The 20,599-nt window shown below is 37.6% G+C and overlaps 2 protein-coding genes across 3 annotated transcripts in view; one reads left to right on the forward strand and one right to left on the reverse strand.

Moving 5' to 3' along the window:
- ITGBL1 (integrin subunit beta like 1) overlaps positions 1–11,175 on the forward strand; it is a 149,790-nt gene extending 138,615 nt beyond the window's left edge. Inside the window, exons 10-11 of the mRNA XM_056329620.1 lie at positions 2,291–2,404; positions 3,908–11,175. Of these exons, the coding sequence (XP_056185595.1) occupies positions 2,291–2,404; positions 3,908–3,999 (206 nt within the window). The 3' untranslated portion in view covers positions 4,000–11,175. The remainder of the gene's footprint in view (positions 1–2,290; positions 2,405–3,907) is intronic.
- Positions 8,204–20,599, reverse strand: part of FGF14 (fibroblast growth factor 14) — a 415,441-nt gene continuing 403,045 nt past the window's right edge. For both annotated transcript variants that reach the window (XM_056329621.1, XM_056329622.1), the window contains exons 4-5: positions 14,517–14,715; positions 8,204–11,939 (exon numbers count right to left, since the gene is read on the reverse strand). In XM_056329621.1, coding sequence (XP_056185596.1) covers positions 11,803–11,939; positions 14,517–14,715 — 336 coding nt within the window. In that variant the 3' untranslated portion in view covers positions 8,204–11,802. The remainder of the gene's footprint in view (positions 11,940–14,516; positions 14,716–20,599) is intronic.

A 20,599-nucleotide genomic window follows, 5' to 3' on the forward strand; every position in this document is an offset into this window, starting at 1 on the left:
GATCCCAGGGAACACCCTGCAACTCATTAGACTCATTTTAATTAAACTGAGGAGCCTCCCAGAGCAGCATGCTCTGTTCAGGGAAAAGACTTCATACTTTCATGCTCCCTAACAGATTTTACGTTATGGAGCCTGATCTTCCTTGCTTGACTTGGTGTTAAATTTGCTGTATTTTCTGCAAAATAGTTTTAAACATCATGGGCATCCCTCAGTAGCAGCATCAGTGCTTGCTTATGCAGAATCACTTCAGGTTTCTTACAATGTCGTGCTCTTATTAACTGCTCACTAAGATTCTTATACTATTCGTCATTTTCAGCTGTCAGTACCTTGTAGTTTGGATAAACAGAGACATTTGGTTTGAATTACCCTCAAGTATGTCTTAGCGTATCTCTTATAGAGCGACCATGCGATATGTATGCTATCCTCCGCTGCCTTTTTATACAGTGGCATTTTTTATCCTTGTAGGGAATGTCAGGATTTTCTGTGCCCATGGCTTAGTAAGCAGTACTCAGAACTAATGGAAAAAGTAGATGCTTAACCAAATACTCCCATCCCCAAATGTTCCAACCACTAGCTCTTCCTATATTTGCATGTTCCATATGTTACAAGTTAAAACTTTAGAGCATTTCTCTAAAATTAGGCAATGAGTTATTTTTTGTCAGATTACAATAAACACTAAATTACTTAGATTTTTATTAAAAAATAGATAGTTTGCTGAGGCTCTTCTGAAGTTTTAAAGAATTAAGTTTCAGTCATCAGAGACACTTCAATATTTAGGGGAAAAAACTAGGGAAAATTTGTTCGTATTGACAGATCCACTTTTTTTAAGAAAAGGTGTAGTTGGATTTTTATTATGGGTTTTACACAGAGCTCACTGAAGAGAAAGAAAAGATGGAAAAACATAATTTTGAACACTTTGTCTTAGGCACTGTTAAGTAACCCATGAATTCTGTTCAGGTTATATTCTGACATGAACAAGCTTCCTTCTATATATTTTTCTTTAATACTGAATTAAACACATTAGTGACTTTGTATGGGAATAATTCTGGAAATATTGCAGGAGGGTGGGATTTTCAACAGAATCTAACTCGTTTATAATCATGTTCCGTTAAAGGTCGACAGCTTTTGTGACTTTTGTTTTTTTAAAATCCACTTCCTGTAATTGAAAACTATGTGTGTGTTCTTTGTTGTAAATTATTTAGGTTTTGAGATTTTTGTATTGATTTATGCTGTAACCAGTTTTTAGGGGTAGGTCCACAAAAGGGTTTTTGCTCAGCAGTTACTAAGTGCCTCACCTTGGCTTTTAAGTGTCTGAACTCTGTATAGGGTCAGGCAGCTTAGGATGGGCGCTGTAAAAAACAGCTCTCTTCAGCTTGGTGTTGGGATCAGCCAGGAGGAATTACCATCTCCCAGTGGCATTTCTAGTTGCAAAAAAGGTGCTCTCACACCCTTCTCAGGCTGCAGCCTTCCTGGCACATGGTTGCCTGTGAGCAACTCTTCCTTTCCAGGATTCAGAGCCATGAACCTTCTCCTGAAGGCAGGGACGTCTGTGAGTCTTCCCTTAAAGGGAGGTTTCTGGTGCTCGGTGGGTTACAGCCGAATGTCACCACAAAGTCCCTCCTTTGCCTGTGGGGGTGCGACCTGATGTCCTTGAGGAGGAGGAGCCTGGATAATCTCAACAAGGAGCATTGGGCTACTCTGCAAGAATGAGCGAACTGCTGAACCACCATTAAGTGCACAAACTCTTTCTGACCTAGAGCAAATATTTAGTAATTCCATGGAAGGTGGAGCAGCTTCATTTGTGGATGAGGATTTTGAGGGTCTAAACGCTAGTCTTAGGCACCTCTGGTCTTTTGTAGACTTGTCTCTAAAGGCTTTAGATGAGGAGGGCCATTTTCTTCCTGGTTGTGATTTTATTGCCTTCAGTAATAGTGGGTCAGGGACAATCTGAGCTTTTCTGGTATATATAAAAAGAACAGTTACTAGGAGGAGCAGCCCTGATTGTAGGTCTCTGAAATGAAAGCTTCAAAATGTGAGTCCTGATTAAGCGAAATAGTAGAATCAAAGTATTAGTAGTAACATCTCACCATGCCCTAACTCATGCTAAAATAATGCTTTATTCAAAAAGCTTTTAGCTTGATTATTTTCTTTTATGCAAGAGCTTCTTAGGCAGCAATTTTGTGCATATGTGCACGTGTGTATGTGTGCAGGTGTGTGTCTGGGGATGTTATTTTCTAGTCTGAAAATGCCAGTGCTCTTTGACTGCGAGTAATAATTTTTGTGATTTCAGGTTCCTGCCACTGTGGAAAGTGCATCTGTTCACCACAGGAATGGTACATTTCAGGCGATTTCTGTGAATGTGATGACAGAGACTGTGACAAACATGACGGTCTCATTTGCACAGGTGCAGTACAGGCTAACACTTAATTGCTCCAAGAAACAAACTGTGTTGATGGGAATTATGTGAGACAAAGCCCAGCTTTTTCTTTCTCCACTGACAGAGGAAGTGCATTTGCTGATTATTCAAACCTGCTATAATTGTTTCTTCGTGCAGCATGATAATCAACTTAAGGTTTTGAAAGAACAGTTGAAAGCCTGAGTATGAATTTAAATAAGTAAGCCAGCTATGAAATCCATCAACAATTTTCACTGTAATAGACTACAAGTTACTGCTTTTTGGCAAAGGATATACAGTGTCAGCACTGTGATCATGAGATATTTTTAACTTTTGTTCTCTTACTGGACTTCCTATGTGTATAATGCATTTAAGTCATAGACAAAATTCATTTGTATGATGATCTTTGGTAGGTGAGAGGCATAGTTCTGTGGGTTAACAAAGCTTCCTGGCAATCAGACAGTTCTCAGTGGGAGGCAGAAATACCTGACAGTTTTTCTTATGATGTGATGGCTAGTGATTAAAGCAGCTTCACCTTAACATTGTCTGAGAGTTCAGGTGGCAGATGCAGACAGAAACAGGCAGGCTGCCAACAAACCCTCATGACAAATCTAGTGACAAGAAGCAACGTGGGAATTGCTAAATTAACTCAATGGCTGCTTCCTGTTACAAATCTTAATTTTAGAAAATCTTTACCGAGCAATTATTAGATGTGGAGGAAATCTGCAAGCCGATTAGAGTGAGAGTGGGAGGGCTGACACCAGTAAATTGTGTCTTCCAGCTAACCCTGTTAGTAAGGGTCTTTTTCCGGGGGCAAGTAGCCAGTATAGAGGCAATGGAAGCCTTATCTTTGGCTGCAGCGGCTATTCACGGGTCTTCATAAAGTAAGTTGGAAGAGGAGCTCACATTGGAAACCCAGGCTGTAAGGGTCTCAAACTGAGCATCCAGGAGTCATGAAAAACACTGAAATAAAATGAAGATATGGGTCTCAATGCTTAATGTTTCCCCACTGCAAAATAGGGCAAACACATTTTCCATCCAATAGACAGTTTGAGATATTATTTGTTTAGCATTTTTGAGAATTTAGGTTTGAAGTTTTTCATGTTCAAAGTGATGCTTTTACTGCTATTCTGGTTTTAAGTTTTTATATATTTTTCTTTCTGCATAACAGTTAAAAGTAATCTTGTTTTTTCCTTGTACCTAGAGGTACAGTGTGAACACTGAGCTTCAACAGCTGGGTACAAATAGTAGTGGCATAATTACAGTATTTGCAATTCTGCTGATGGAATTATTGAGAGAATGCTATTAATGCTTTGTAAGTGTAGGTTAGGGGTGACTTCTTAATGCAATGGTACAGTAATTGCTTTCTTCCAAAGAAAAAAAAAAAGGGGGTGGGGGGAACAATAAAGGAACAATATTACTACTTTAGCATTGCTTTTTACTTCCCATAAAACACATTTTAATGTAGTACATTTCAATTATGGTAATTGCCCTTTATTCATTTTGTTCTAGGCAATGGTGTTTGTAGCTGTGGAAACTGTGAGTGCTGGGAAGGTTGGAATGGAAATGCTTGTGAAATCTGGCTGGGCAGAGAATACCCTTAACAAAGGACATCAAAGACTGAGGAGGTTTTTTGTTTGTTTTTCTTTAGGCTGCTAGAACATTTAATTTCAGAAGTACTCTGTGGCTGTGGGTGTGCATGCATGCACATGTACATGGGTGTAAATACGTTAGAACACTCATTTGAGTGGCCTGCTCCTTAAAGAAGTGCATGACAAAACTAAAAGAAAAAAAAAACCTAAAAATGCCTTGGGAGTAGAGCAGTCCAAGCTTTAAAAGGTGAAGTCATAAAATACTGGCCCTGTGGGACTTCTCCAGAGTTTTTTGGTAAATTCAGTGGGACTGAGATTACACCCCTAATGCCTATTTCTTTAGCAACCTTTGGAAAAGATGTGAGAAAGCCTTTTATTAAATATTATTTACTTGGTTGTCACCTCTCCATACCAGTACGCAGCAATACTCCTGTAGAAGAGTAGCACTAGCTGAATATTTGTCAAAAATAAATTTCATTAATTTTATGGTGTTTGACAAATAAATTTTTTGGCCTTTTTTTCTTTCCAACAATCCTGATTGTGCACCAGCTCATAAATTGAAAGAAGCTGTAAAAAAACCTTATAAAAAAATTAATGATTTTTTATTTGGTCAAAGAATTGTATTTGTATAAATGAGGTCCAATTACCTGACAACCATAGACTGAAGACCCAAAATGTTTGAACAGACCCTGTTCACAAGAGAACTTCTTAGTTTCTGTGGTTAACGTGTCAGTAAGTTGGTTATCTAGTCTACATACTATGATACTTTCAAATACATAACCTATAGGAGTATAAGGAATAAAACTAATAATGATAAAAATGTATGATTAACTATTTTGAATATCTATCCTGCAACTCATATGTACTTTTATCATACTGTTCTATGTATATACAGTTGCCTAGTCCTCTCTAAAGTAATGCAAATGAAAATTTGTTATACTAATAGCTTTTAGGATGACAATTCTGTATGCTATTAGAAATCAATGTTTGAAACAGATTGCACTGTCACACATGGTATTCAGTGATTTTAACTGCTTTTATAGAAGTGAGGAGCCTGAAGATCAACTGACTTGAAAAATCAGCTATGCTATGCAGTAACCTGGTCTCAGCCAAAGATGTTCAGACAATGGCAACAAAGCAATTAAAGTTTTAATATAGTAAACACAAACAAAGCAGTGGTATGAACAAAAATTTTATTTTTATTTTCCAATGGTGAAATGCTGCTCAGTGTGAAATTCACATTGAGTTATGAACGATGCACAACTATTGGGACTTCCCTAATTTATTTACATATGAGTCTCTTATTTTTTTTGTACATGTAGATTTGGCAGCCCTTGAATTCTTTAGAGCAAGAAAAGGTACATACATCTTAGTTTCAAAAGTGTTTACATTTTGTGAAACCATGATTGAGCGAGAAATTGCTTAAATGGCTGGAAAATATTTATTTTTAATACCAAAGTGTAACATTGTGGTTTAGGTGCCAAGGTCCTGATTTTTGAAGAGGTACATGACTCAGAAATAAGGGAACTATATATCAACCAGAAAAGATATTTCCATTATTAATCTAGAAATTAGTTTTCTTTTAGAAAGGACTATTTTGAAACAGGAAAATGCAGTGGTACAGAATGTGTAATAGAATGCAAAAAATTTGAATGCATTTATTTAATCACTTTTATCATTCCCCCTTCCCACGTACCTTGCTCTTTCTCTTACTCATTTTTTTTCCTTAACCGGGATTCCTTCTTTCTAAAAATGAAGCTTGTGAAACCCATGTTCTCAGGGAGTATAATCACCAAACATCCATGCATAACTTATATAGGAGTTATGCAGATAAATAACGAGACATACACCCCAAAGCTGCTAGCTGATTTTTTTTTTTTTTTAGATAACCAAAATATCAAGCAGAGTTCTAAAATGTATTCATACAGTATAAAGAATCTTCAAAGTAAAATTCATCTTGAAATTATAGTTTATATTTTATACTTTTAACCTTTAAACTCTGTAGAGCTTAACAGGAATATTTTCTTTAAATTTAACATATATGCATGTTGTCAACCCTGGTGTCTGGACAGCACAGATTGTTGGTTTTATTTATTTTTATGAATACCACTGACTTGAATCATCTTATAATCAATGGTTTTTTCGCATATACATTCATCTGCTGAATCAGAGTGTAAACAATGAAAGATACAAATTTTCCCTTGATTTCATTCCATCTATGTTTAGTACTGTAATAACAAAATACTAAATAATCAGAACTCTTATCTAGGTTCAGTAGATGACATGTTTTATGGCACAATAAGCAGATTTCCATATACTGTAGATAAGCTGTGGTATTTCAGGTACTCATTCATATGCAAAAGAACAATTCTTTAGAGGGTTGCATTGTCATATTTGATGCATTTTACTTTGTAATTTGCTTTAATTTTAAATTTCTATACTTAAAAAGTGTAAGGTGATTCTGATTTCTTGTTAGAATTTTTTTAAAAAAACATCAACTCCAACATTTTGGCTACTAGATGGATTACATAGCCATTGCATTTCAAAAAATGTCATCCAAGTTGTTTATTAAAGGTAAATACGGAAAAATACTAGAATATTCTAAGACAGCTACTGTCAATGTTTCATTAAAATGTAAATTATCAAACAAAATGGTGCTATGACTATAAACCTCGAAGTATTAACTAAGACTACTAACAATATAATGTGTACATAAATTCCTTTCCAATTTTAATTCTGTTTCTTATAATGTTGCTTGAACATTCCCTCCGCTTTTCATGCTGAGATAACTGGTGATGTAACTCCCAGCAGATTTGTTTTGTGTCTCATTTCCTTACTAGAAAAATGAGACTGGAAGAAGTAAGATTATTACTCTACATATGTGAAAATAATAGCTGTATTAATAAAATGGGATTTTGTACCTCATTCCCTGTGATGGGACTCCCAGATACATAAATTGTAAAAGCAGGAAGAGGCGTAAGGGAGTGAAACATACTGCTTGATCTTTCATACCTAGTGACTATAAAATCTTGTTTCCAGGCCTGTGGCAAAAGGCATTTCTAGGTGGCAAAAATAAATTGGATAAATGGGGATTTTGTACTGGTTAGAGTGATAAACAGAAGGTACTATAGCCTTGCTTTCTTGTGAGAGAAAGAACACAATCCAGAAGTGTGCCGAATGTTTCTACAATAGACTTGCAAGATTATGTCTATTGTATGTAACGTACCTGTAAAATAGCCTATAAAAGAGGTGAGGATTGATTTGCTTCTAAAATTTATTAACCCACTTGCGATCCCTTTTTCCCCTGGCCATAGTGTCTTTTAGAAAAATGTAGATGAACTTTTAACCATGTACCTGCTCTGACATTTCTGATGCACTGCCTTTGCTTTACAGAATGTCATCTTATTTTGTAGCTAAATGATACTGGGATGAAGAAGGCTAAGTTGAATATTTCTGTGACTAGGTAATAGAACAAAACTTTTATTACATCTTTAAAAATAAACCACAGATTTGCATTAGTCATCACAAAAACCCCTCTGTTACTAGACATTTTAAAATACATTGCACAGAATATGAATTTATCTAAAGGGGCATTTAAAAGAAAGATAACCTACCTACTTAGTCTGACTTTACTGGCATTCCTATTTGAATAGAGCTGAGTAATTTCTTCTTTATACCAATAGACAGATGGATCAGCAAGACACACTTGTAGTGTACGGACCAAACTGCCTGCTTTCATACCTCTTTGTTTATGGTGGTTTTAAACCCAAAGGAAGTTTACCTACATATATATATAAAAAGTCAGAGTTCTTAGTGCTGTTTCAGGTATATACCATAGTCAAAATGAATTGCTTTGTGTTTTTGGGGAGAGGGGGGTTGTTAAGAACCAACTGGAGTCTACACAAGTTAAAGTTTGTGAAGATGATAGTATATTAAAAAATTATTTGAGAGTGGCTAATCCCCCCTGCAAATTATGAAAAAGCTGTGTTACGTGAAATACAAAGCACGTAAAAGCTATAGACACCTTTCTATAGGCTCTATCATATGAGCAATCTCATAAGGATTCTTGTGTATTTATAAAATTCTTGAAGTACAACAAAATGGTGCTTTGTTGAAGTGGTTCATATCTACTTTAGATTTCTAAAACAGTGCAGGTGTGACTGATTTTGCCAAATAGAACTGTAGCTGAAATACAGGTTTCAGGGAAAAAAGGAAAGAGATAATGACTTTTTGCAGTGTTAACATATGAAATGGTAAGATGAGTTTGGATTGCTGTGCAAACAGTCTCTCTCAGAGATTAGATAAAACCCAGAAGAACAAAATACAAAGCAAGCATGCAAAAGATCTGGAATGCTGCAGATTCACAGACAGCTGGACATGTAAGTACAAAACCCCAACCTGTAAATACAAATTGATTCCATCAGGTTTACTGTACAGTATGTTAGTAGTAACAGACAGTTGAAAACAGCTTTCACTTAACAGCAAAATTAATTTTAGAGGGAAGAAAATGGTGAAGTCTTATCCTGGAGAACAGCAAGAGAGGTATTATATTAAGGAGCTAAAATTTTCTTTGGCATGGTAAAAGGGGAGAACTGAGTTTGCCAACCTATTTTCATGAAGTTTCACCATCCTGTGGCCAGTGCAATGATGTTTTGCACAGTCTACTTCTTACAGAAACTTTTTTGTTGTTTTCTGGTATGCCTTTATAGAAATGTTTTATTCATCATGTTGAATCTGTGTATACAACAAATAAGAATAAACACAAACTGTACAAGGCAGACAAACTCTTTGCATATATGTATGTAAATTTAGTAATACAGACCAGCAGTGCTTTGATAGACATATCCTACTACATGCAGTTCATTCTTGCCATCCTCTTCCCATGCAACAGATGAGACGAGACAAAATTAAAGGAAGGAAACAAAGCACAAAGACCCCTTTGCTATGTTTAAACAGACAGTAGAAAAAATATTTTTTAGGACATCTATTCATTGGATTAGACACACATATGGATTTAGCCCATAGAAACAAAACCAGAAAATAATAAATAAAATGCTGTATTTCCAGTATGTACTAACTGCTTACAAAAACTAAGTCTGGCCTTAATTATAGCCCCCCAAACTGGCTCACAGATCATAATTGCTCAGGATCAAAAGTTTAACATTGAAAACAATACTTATGTAGCATCAGGCCATGAATGAGAACCTCCTTGCATGGCTCAGCCAGATCTCCAGCCCTGTCTTTCCCCAGGCTCTTACACTGGGTGAATAAAAAGACATCTGGATGGGATGTGAACACATATAATCCCTCTGTGTGAACTCTTACAAAATTCAGGTGAGAGAGAAAGAGAATGCAGCCTTCAGCTCTATTATCTTACTCAAAATATTGTGAAGTACTGCTCTCATAATTGCAGGAAAGCCTGGGGCCTCCTCTGGGACCCAGCAGATAGTACAACATCAAGGCTGCTGCCTCCCATGGCTCCTCCAGATGGAAAGCAAGCCCCCAGCTCACCATGTGAGTTGCTTTGGTTTTGTTTTCTTTTCTCAGGGATGGTGCATAAATCCCACTGGACCAGATGGAATGAGAAGGGTGCACCGAAGTTTTTAATAAAGCGTTGCTTTCCACACACACGTATTTAGTGCTAGCAGGCAAGGGCACAGTCTAAGTCAAAGTTTCTTTGCATTTTTATCACAGTATTGAGTAGGTTTATATGTTTTTTTCTCTACATGGATAGTGGGTTTCATGCTTAACTCATTCCCTCCCTAGAAAGACCCAACATCAAGTGTTAGCTTGCTGTTCTCACATTTATAAACCAGGAAGTCTGGCCTATGGGGGGGGGAGTTTCTCTAGAATTTAGCAGCTTTACAGTAGCCTCCTTGAAGAGTGCACTAAACGTTGCTTATCAAATACAGAAAGTGTTTAAAAACTAGCATGAAGACTTCATTCAGACTGAATCAGTTGTTCAGCTGAGTAGACAGGGAGTTTGAAATAACCACAGCAGTCTCTGTTAGGGACTTCAGCACAAAGATGTGATAAAATGAATTGCCAGAAATACAAGGGTAAAAATGGAATGGATAGTTTCCTTTTTTTGTCCTTAAAAATCAAGGTAACAGCAAGAGGCCAAGAGAGTGTTGCCACAGAGTTTTCCAGACTGAGGTACAGTTTGGTCCTTGTTGCCCTTTCTGAGAAACAAATACCTTCTGAAGTATACACAGAGTACCCATATTTTTAGTCTCCTGAAAGCCTGTGACTAAGTGTGCAACACTTCAGTGGCTTCTCTGTGGCATTCTCTAAATCTTCCCTCTCCCCCCACAACATTGGTTTAATTGTTCACAAGTGACAAACTCAAAAGAGTTGGTGTTTCTGGTAGTATGATCCAAGGCTTCAATTTTATAATGTTTTTGATTTCTTCTAGGTTCATGTAGGAGAAAGTACAGTATACAGAGATCAAGGCACGGCACCTTCAATCTAGCAATTTGGTGGGCATATTATCCTAGGAAGCTGGGTGGAGGTACATACTGGGATATCAGTGAGATACATAGGATCGGACTCGCATGCTTAGCTAAAAATAAAAATAAACTTTTGTAATATGTCCAGTTTTAAAACTTTTTTTTTAAAACACCAGAAATATTAAACTATAATTTGTAACTACCCTTTGCATTGGTGCTGCAAAAAAGAACACAACAACATCCTTGCCCATGCTTTGCTAAGTAGGTGTGGGATTCAGCCAAAAATGACAATGGCATTAAGTTCAGTTCCTTAAAAAACAGGAAAGGATTATATTTGAAATGGATTTAGGTAGCGCAATTCTGGTTAGTCTTATTTTTTTTTTTTTTTTTTTTATTGGTGGTGGTTGTTTTTCAAACAATGAAGATTTAGTAGATGAAAAATGAGCCTTAATTCAGGCCTACAAGGCCTACAAAATTCTCTGGACCCACTTTCCCAAAAATGAGTGGGTCTTGCTCGCTGGGCAAGGCAAATGTTACCATTACCAGTAAGCCTGTGATATGTATAAAACACACACACACACAAAGAAACTATAGGGGGATGCCAAACACTCGTTCCAGAAGACTTCCTGTTGGTTGTGTTTGACACTCTTCCCTCCACTATAATGCCAACCTCAGAAGCACAGTATCTGTTACTAAAGAGTATTCACGTTTAATCATTATTGTAAGCCAGAGACAACAATCCTATTCTTTATAGATATAATTTGTAATAATAGATTTTTGAAGGCTTCCTGATTCCCTGATTGCTTTCAAAACTGAGCCACCGGCAACACTTAAGTTATAGAGAAACACAATCCCTGCAAAAGGTCACAGACAGTGGAGCGAGCAGCCTTATAAAAAAGGGAAGAAGAGAAATCCATAATAGCACAGGTTTACAGCATCTAACTAGAAATTACTTGATTATTTGTGTGCTACAAAATCGAACTTAAACACATGGATTTTGCTGAAACTGGACTCAAAAAGGGATTATGGGCAATTGTCAGCAGGCAAGGTATCAAGTGTATTTGTGAAGTATGTCATTCACATGAAGTGTCACAGTCACAGAAAAGATATTAAAAAGGCATTCCAATATCTGGTAGGGCATTCCATGGTCTGAGTTTAGCTGGTTCATCCAGGTGTCTTCTTGTTGTGGGTGGAGTTACATGTTGAGATTTATCCGCTTGCAACAACTCAGGTCAGAAACAGCAACAGGCAAGTCTGTGACTTGCCGCAAGCTGATCCACAGACATTGCAGAGGGGAAGTCTGGCAAGGATAAATCACTCAACTGTACTCAGGACTCAATAAGTCACAACACCTGTGAGGATCTGGCTATGTCGTCTTACTCTTGTTAACTGGTTTGCCGCCATTCATTATTGCAGATGCACTTGTGCTTTTACTTGGAGTTACCCCAGCCTTTGGCACTGTTTCTCCAATATCATGCAAAGATGGTTCTCGATACATGGCAACTGAGGGGAGAAAAGAGAAAAGAAGAGATATTTTTAAGAATGTATTGAATTTAAGAGCTCATCTCAAATAGGATTAATTTTCTACAATAATTGATATTGTAATGTAATCCACGTTCCTCCTGCATGTGAGGGAAACTATTTACTTGTGCTGCATGACTGATAGCTTTTCTTGACCTTCCAAATTTCTCACTTCTTCCATATCTGACCTAAAAACACAGCAGGAAACTGTGTGCTTGCTTGTTTAATGGAAACTATAGAAGCTTTGGAAATTAAATACTACTGTTCTGTCTTTGCATGAGTCAGACAAACAAAAATATACAGAGATATGCAAACACATGTGTGTGTGTGTGTGTGTGTATACACACCCCTAAAATAAATATTTCACAAGTTTTTATAAGTAAAACGTAAGACAGATTATGCTTAACAAATGGGATCATATGATACATTTGTCTAGACTTAAGCATTCTTCTTTAGTCCTACGTTGCAAGACTAGGCTTGGGTCCAGTTCTACAAAGTTATTTGTGCATCTGTCTCCCACATCTGAGGAGCTTGGCCATGATCTCTTCAAGTGCATACTGAAGACATGTCCAGGACAGTGCTGTGGAGACTATACAAGAGGTTTGGGGTTTTTTTCTTCCTCCTTTCCAAAAACATATGCAGTAGCCACTGATCTCCACTGAACGTAGAAGTACAGGAAACTCCTAATTAAACTATTAACCGAATTCTTAGAGGAGTTAAAAGTTTGTTGCTGGGCTTCAGTCCCTGTCTAACCACTTTAAATTCATTGAGGAAAATACGTGTGTTCAATTACACAGTTCCAGCGTTATGCTGCCTTCATGATTAATGCTCTTGGATAATTCAATTTAATTTTCCATGTCACTGAATCAGGTAATATTTCCACTTATAACTAACTTCAGTAGCATTTATTTATATCAGAGCAACGTTAAAGGAGATGTCAAAGCAGTCAAAGGAATTAATCATCACACTATGATTTTGGGACTGTCTGTGTGCTGCCATAGAGAGCACAATCCCTTCATCCCTTGGCTAATTAGAGCAAGAGGCTGGAGCATCAAAGTACTGACCTTGATCTTCAATGGTGTGAAGTTTCGTAATAAATATGAAGGGTCTCATAGCATCATTAACTAATCAAATACTTGTTCTAACATTTCTAGTGACATAATCTAAATCCTTTTATGGCTTCTGAAAATCTGAAATTCAATGTCTTCTCTGGAGTACATATGGCTGGTTGTGATCCATGTCTTCAGAGCACCCCCATAACTGTGTTTAGGACACTTTACTGATTAATTAAAAGAACTTGATGAAATAACACCATGACCTACAGAAATACTGAGTAACATGAGGTGGAACTATAAAGTAAGGAATTAGGTAGCAGAGCTGTCATATCTGATGTCTCTCGTGGGCAAGTTATTGCTAAGCCGTATTTAAACTATTTTGATAGTCTGACCATTCAGACATTAATAAAGAAAGTAGCTTCTTTCCTAATCTACATGGATTGACGTTGCTTTTAAAAATGCACTGGCTTTCCCTCCCTAAAATTCTTACAATTTAATATAAAAGAATTGAGATATAAAGTGTCAGTATTGTTGAGAGCTCATGGAAATACCATAAGCATTTGCAAGACAAGGAAAGCACGAAGGCATTAGCCTGAGTTCAAAATGAAGTTAAAGCATAGGATTATTCAGATTCTTTCCTTATGATGAAACTCTAAACAATTTAACAAACTGATCCTTTAATAAAAAAATCTAAGTTAAAATGTTAAAAGAAATTGGACTGCTAACTAAATCATTACTTAGGTACGTGTTTTCAGATGTTAAGTAATGAGATAATTTTCAGAATAACTGAGGCTATGTGTAGCAATAATACCAGTGAAATTTGGGGTGCCATCAGGACCAGAAGCAAAAAGCAGTATAGGTTTATAAAGGCCTGCAGAACACATAGGATAAAACAAAAAGTTCCAAGATATAAATGGATGTACTTTTCAGATAATGTGTGACATCATTTTGGTGTGTAAGCTTAGTATGACATTTATTTGCCTCTGTCTTGGTTTGAAGGCCAGCTTACACAAGTTATGTGCATTACATCAGCCGGCTAAGTAATACAGTATGATTTATTTTATAAAGAGACCTTTGTGTTTTGTATTAGAAAGCTTTTACTTTGAAATGTTGACATTTCATCCATTCCTTTTATAACTCCCAATTATCCTACAATATCCATTATTTCATTCTTGCTTAATGCAAGGACTATTTTCTCACTGCAAGCCTCACAACAGCTTTTGTCCCTACCAAGAGAATATTTTAAAAACAGCACAATGCACTTCCACAAAAGATTTATTTTCTTGCAAAATGACCTCTTAATCCCTGGAAAAAAATGATTTTACATCTGCCTTTATAGCATCACTATGCTGAAGTGCAAAACTGCTCCATGAATCCTGGGGACTGTCATTTGGAAAGGCCCCTGTGCGGGGCACGCACATTCACAAAGGGTATTTTAGAAACCATTCCCTCTTCTTCTTGTGACATTTATAGGAGGACCTGCCAGCAATGGACCGAGCCTCACCTTCCAATGGCTTGGGTAGAAAATGAGCTGCTGGTTTTGTTTTCTTCACTCTGTTTCCTTTCATGACCTGCCCTTCTTTGTTCAGCCCCAAGAACCAGGCCCTCCCGGACTCCTGTTGTCTGTAGAGCATGGATGAGTAGATTACATAGTAATTTTCAAAAACAGACTCCTTGAATTTGCACTCTGGTGTAAAAAGTTCCTGTGAGAGGAAAAGCAAATGTTAAATGATATCTCTAAGTTGTGGCTTCTGTTTTGTTAACTTGCAAATACCTCTTGATAAGCTTAATATATGACTTATAATAAGGTTCTGCTTTGAGACCAGGAGATCTGTCTTCATTCAGAAGACCTCCAGGTGAAGTTATTCCACCTCCCATGGATACCTCTGTTTCCCCATCTGTGCAACAGGGATAGTATATTTTCAAAGTAGAGAGGAAGCATCACAGGCATAGAAGCGCTATTGAAAAAACAGGCATAATTATTATTGTGCTTATTTTTCTGATAGGATATCCTTGTAAAGATTAAGAAGATCTATGCTAAAATAGCATTAATGAAAAAACAGTTGTTCAGTTTTCACATACTAAATGCAAGAAACTCCCTTATTGCTTATAACAACTAATATTTGATGCTTAAAAAATGTTGCTACCTAAATATTAAAATATGTATAAGTTTCCTAGAGTCCACATGGCCTGAAACACCACAAGAAAACACTATTTTGATGTACAAATATATGTACAAAGAAAAATAAGTCCTACTGACATCCTTAACATTCATCCCAAAACTGGAATGCTTTTCAGAGTTCACATTCAGTAACACAGCAGTTGTCCTCAACTCTTTACTAAGGTTAACCTAAGCACAAACTTCAGTAGATCAGTAGCCAAATAATAATTTAAATTTTTTTCTAATACACAAGAAACTAACAAAATAAACAGTGAAAATATATTGAGACAGAGTTTACCAAAATCCTTTGAAAAAACCCATCAAGTTAATAAGGAAATAAAATTGCATTTAAAATATCACGAGAAAATAGGATTTTGTGTGAGTGTGATTTTCTGTCTTTGGACCCATCTGCTGAAACCTGTGGAAGATATGACATAAAAGGAGGAGGTAGATGGGGAAAAGTGGAAGTTAGCTTGCTAAGCTTTCAGAGCAAAAAGTTCTTAGCCTTGACTTCTCTTTTTTATATTTCTTTCAGTTACTTTTCCCAAGAAGCAAAAATCTGGAAATATGAAGTATATTTTTACTTCTCCATTCACAGTATTTTTCTTTTCCCTGCCCATCTTTCTGCTCCCAGCCCCACGCAGTACCGAGTTAACACTCAGCGGGTAATGTGTTTTCAGGGTCTCCATGCCATCTCTAGCTGCCTGTATATTTTAAGACTTTCACAGCTGTTTCTGTCACAGGTTTCCTTTCTGGAAATTGTAGTCCTTAAAGCCACAGTTCCCCATAGCAGCAAGCACAGATGAAGTACTTTTTTGCATCTGCACTAAATGTCATTTAGTGCATAACCGGATTCTCCTCACATCAGGGTACACAGTATTTGTGTTGCCATGGCTTAAGTTACCACCTGTAAGCAAAGCTCTCTTGATGGACACCATGCGTACTATTAGCTTTCTCAATTATGGAACATCTTTTAGCCTGAAATAAAAAGAATTAGTGTATGGGCTTGACAGTCCTGAGTTAATGGTTGGACTTGATGATCTTATCGGAATTTTCCAACCTAAATGCTTCTAATTTTATCCAGCAACAGGCTAAAATAAATTACTGCAGCAGTTGGGAAATAATTTGCAAACCTGCCCTAAACCAGCTTGTTTTGTCTGTTTGAACAAGTACACTTAGTGTCTACAGGTCACACTCATATACAGGATGCAAAAAGTATTCTCTGCTGTGTGCAATGGCCATATTTTGCACTGCTACTTCTTTACCACCTGTGTGCACAACAGTATATATGTACGCATGCAGAAATGCAAATACAGTCTGTACCAAAGGCATCAAAACTACTGAATGGAAATACCTTAACTGCACCTTCTCCTTTGCCACAGGGCTTTTTCTCTCTCTGTTCCAAGACTTTAAGACATCTGTTGTTTGTGTTACTCTCCTTTATCCTCCACTGATTCCAAATCACAGTAGGGCTCAAGGAGACTCAAAATAAAAACAGAAGGCAAGGCGGCATGCTAGAGGGAATGCCTGTTAAAGCCTAGCACAAGCATTTACATGCAAGTCATGTTCCTCAGCTGTTGAAACAGCAGATGCTAATCAGGAAATGCCTACGCAGCTCTCCTTATTACCTGCTTCACTGCAAATGCTACCCCCTGTGTTCCCCACTAAGTTTCACTTCCTTGTAAAGCTCAATTACCATAAACACTACTTCTTAGCCAATACTCACTTTTTTTGCTATAAACAAAAGCTGTTTGTCATTCCATGCTCCCCCATACTAGAAATGGTTGGTTGCCTGTAAACGCTATTTGTGTGTTTTTCCAAACAATATCCATTTGCATACTAAAGTATGATTCCTTCAAATCATATCCCTCCTCTGAATCAAACTTGGCTCTTTCTCATTTCTTTGGCATGTACAGTAGCATTGCTGACAGCGCACAGCATATGAAGCGGTAGGTATTTACTTTACCAAGTCAAAGAAAATTGATTATGTCAACACAATTACTTGGCTACTCCTAAATGCAGACTGATAGACTGGACAAACGGGCATAATTTCTATGTCTTTGTTACAAAAAACATAGTAAAAGTCTGCTAATTTTTTTTGGCAAACAGAGAAGAGCCAAACCTAAATGCTGTATTTGGCCTACAAGTAGTGAAGCTATCCTACTCCAGATGTCTGGGTAGCGTAACAGCTTCAGACGCAGTTTGCAGTCATCCAGTATATTAGGGTGCAGTTCTGCCCAGGATAAACTCTCAGTCAAAAAGGTCACTTAAATATGCGTTACTTTAAAGCAGGCTAATAGTTGTGGGGATGTATTATAACAGTGATGTGGGGAGTATTCATTAGTGGAAATTAGGCACCTGGTGATGACTATATTGAACTGCAGACACCATTTCCTCTAAGGAAAGAATTACTCAGAAAGGGACTTCCGAAATGGGCACCTTCCCTGTGGCTCAGGTGGAAACTGAATATTTCTAGGTTAAGAGTGATATCTAAAGCCTTGTCTCAGACACCATCTCAGCTGGCTGAAAAGCTGTAAGCACCTATATTTTCTCCAGTAAGTAGCCATGACACCTAAGATGCTGTTTCTGCATGTACTTGGGACAAATCTAGATCTGCATACCTAAGACTCAACCCAGTAAGAACTCTGAGAAAATTACTAATGTGCTAACAGCACTGACTTAAAAAAAAAAATAAATCATCCACACACGACTTCATTCAAAGCCATTGCTGGAGGGAAAGGCAGTACAATGGCATTTTATGAGAAACTCAATGGTGAAAGCACTCCCCTAGGCTACCTGCCTATCTGTATCCAACCTGTATCTAGCTGAAAGTCATTTAGATCTTCCTTGCAAGAATGACTTTCTGGGTTTTGATCCCAGGACATTTTGTATTAGGAAGTGAATGAATAAATTGCAAAAACATACATGACTAACAAACAGGAATTTGTGTTCAGGATTTCTCTTCCAAGGTCAGTGCCCAGACTTAACCTGAAGTCTTATATAAAAGGTGGTTTTCTCCTGTCAAAGCAACATTTGAAAAATAAAGTATATACCAGTTGCCAATTTCTAAAACCCCAGGAGTAGGTTTTGGCTGTAAACTGCAATCTGATACAGCTTCCTGGGTCCTAGAGAAGTGAAGGATGTATTAAATTGCACCTTGCTGAGAAGAATTTTCACTTGGATATTTTTGCCAGCTTCCCATCAAGCTTTTGGTTGCTGTGAGTCCTATTTTCAGATGTTTTAATTCTCCTGGTTGCTATAGCATTAATAAGTATCACAACACACAGGTCGTGGGTTCCAACTCCTGGAATCAAAAAGTCTGTCATTGCAGAGTTCTTCGTTTTGGGGTCCCCACCAGTGTTGCCAAAACTCAGCACTGGACTTTGGCCATCATAATGGTGGAGTCTTAGCTCATGGAGCCATGTGGTGCTGTCAGAATCGACTTTAATTTAAGAACAAAACACTAATGAAATAAAGAGCCATCACTCACATCTCAAACTTAGGAGTGCCTGTATGAAGATCAGGTTACCTGTGTTCTCAACATGGAGGCAGAAGGACTATTGCAAAGCAATTTAGATGACAACTGAGATGATTTCCCTACCAAGTAATGTCTTTCTACCAATCAGAGGCTGAAGTCTGACATGATGAAGCTAGGCCTCCATGCCAGTCAATAATATGGTGCAGTAGTAAATGGCTATAGTTCAAAATCAAAGTACAGCATGCTTTACTGTCCCACAAGTCATCGAGTAAATGAAAATATTTGAATAAGTTATCAGTGCAACTTCCAGTTTCTGGGCTTTCACAATTTAGTCTGCTCAGTTTAGCTAGCTTTAATGAAGTTGCACATGTCCATTTGTAGCCATGGCCCTTCACTTAAACTAATTCCTACAAAGCATGTACTTTTTTTTACTACAGGACTCAGAAGGAAGAAATAATTATGCAGCTACGAACAAGACAACTATGCTGCAAACCAGAGTTGCAAACTAGCATGACAACACAGCTAGCCATATAGCTTCTAGATATTGTTTAAAAATTACAAGAACACCTGCAATTTTAAACTACAACTCTGTTCAGTAAATGAATCATAATGAGGTGTCAGGGCTAAATAAAAAGGAACCTTCCACTTCACACCACGCGGAAAGTGTAAGACCACAGCTCTACCATGGTCATCAAAGCAGGCATTTCCAAGGACAAGGGCTTCCACAAGTTTCCTACCTTGGACTCTTGAACCTTCAAGCCTCTTTAGACTTGTGTTTTATTCTGAAAAATAGGAAAGGAGGGTATTGTTCTAGTTACAGCACACAGAAATTATATAGCTAGCAGTCAGCCTCTTGAATTGTAGCCAGCAGCAAATAAGGAGGCAGTGGAATTCCCTGGAGATGGGCACAACGGGACTCGATCATCACGCAGGGCAGCAAAAGTGCAGCTGCAGGAGCTGCCAAGCAGAAAACACAACTTCAAGGCACACTCAAAGAGATTGCCAGACAAGGAACAGCCACTCTAATAAAGCACTGTAAAAAAACCCCAAACCCTGATACTATTTATTATTTGCACTTAGAAGTCCAGGTCATGGAACAGGACCTCAGTGCTTTGGAAGCAAAGACCAAGTGGACTCTTCCTGATGTGAACAACTCTCAGTCCCAATAGTGATTGATACAGGGCAAAAAAACCCTCCAAAATATCCAGGCAATGATAACAGCATGCTAGTAGCTGGGTAGCAAACACTTTTTGTAAGAATGATGAAAAAGGATTTTTAAGAAGAGACTGGCAAAAGGACAACACAAGCTCTGTGGAGGCTTATGGGAAACTTCTGCGGAGTGGGAAAAGCAGCACAGAGACAGCACAAAGTTATTTTGGGGGTCAGAGGCTAGCAACACAGGAATCAAAAGAAGGAAGTGATATTTTAATAGTGGATAGAAAGGTTGGAAATGACTCATAAAGAAGGGCCTTAAAATTGACGAGAAGCAGTCTGTGTTTAATGAGAAGGCACTCAGAAGAGAAATACATTTAAAATAATGAATCTGGGAAATGAACTTTGCGTCATACTTCTGGATGGAGATTGTGGGGGTAGCACTATGTTGCTCAGTGCAGGAGGAGAGGTTGCTGGAGTAACCGAGGAGTGAAATGATGAGATCCCAGAAAAGAGCTGCAGTGCTGTAGAAGGGCAAAGGGCCATATCATAGACGTATTTATGCAGCGAGACCTGTAAGATCTGGAGGTTTGACCTGCACAAGAGAACTTAAACTGATATTTCTCTGACTTGCTGCACATTGAATTAAGTGACTTAGATTACCTTCTTACAGTATACCTATTTGAAAAATGCTGGTGTAAGAGAATAAAAAAGTTACTCAAGATTTCCCATCCACAGCACCACGATTTTCCAACTCCTGAGCTGGCCAAAAGGCTACAGGTCAAAATGATCTTGT

Source organism: Falco biarmicus, chromosome 2 (assembly GCF_023638135.1).
Source record: "Falco biarmicus isolate bFalBia1 chromosome 2, bFalBia1.pri, whole genome shotgun sequence".
NCBI classification, from domain to species: Eukaryota; Metazoa; Chordata; class Aves; order Falconiformes; family Falconidae; genus Falco; species Falco biarmicus.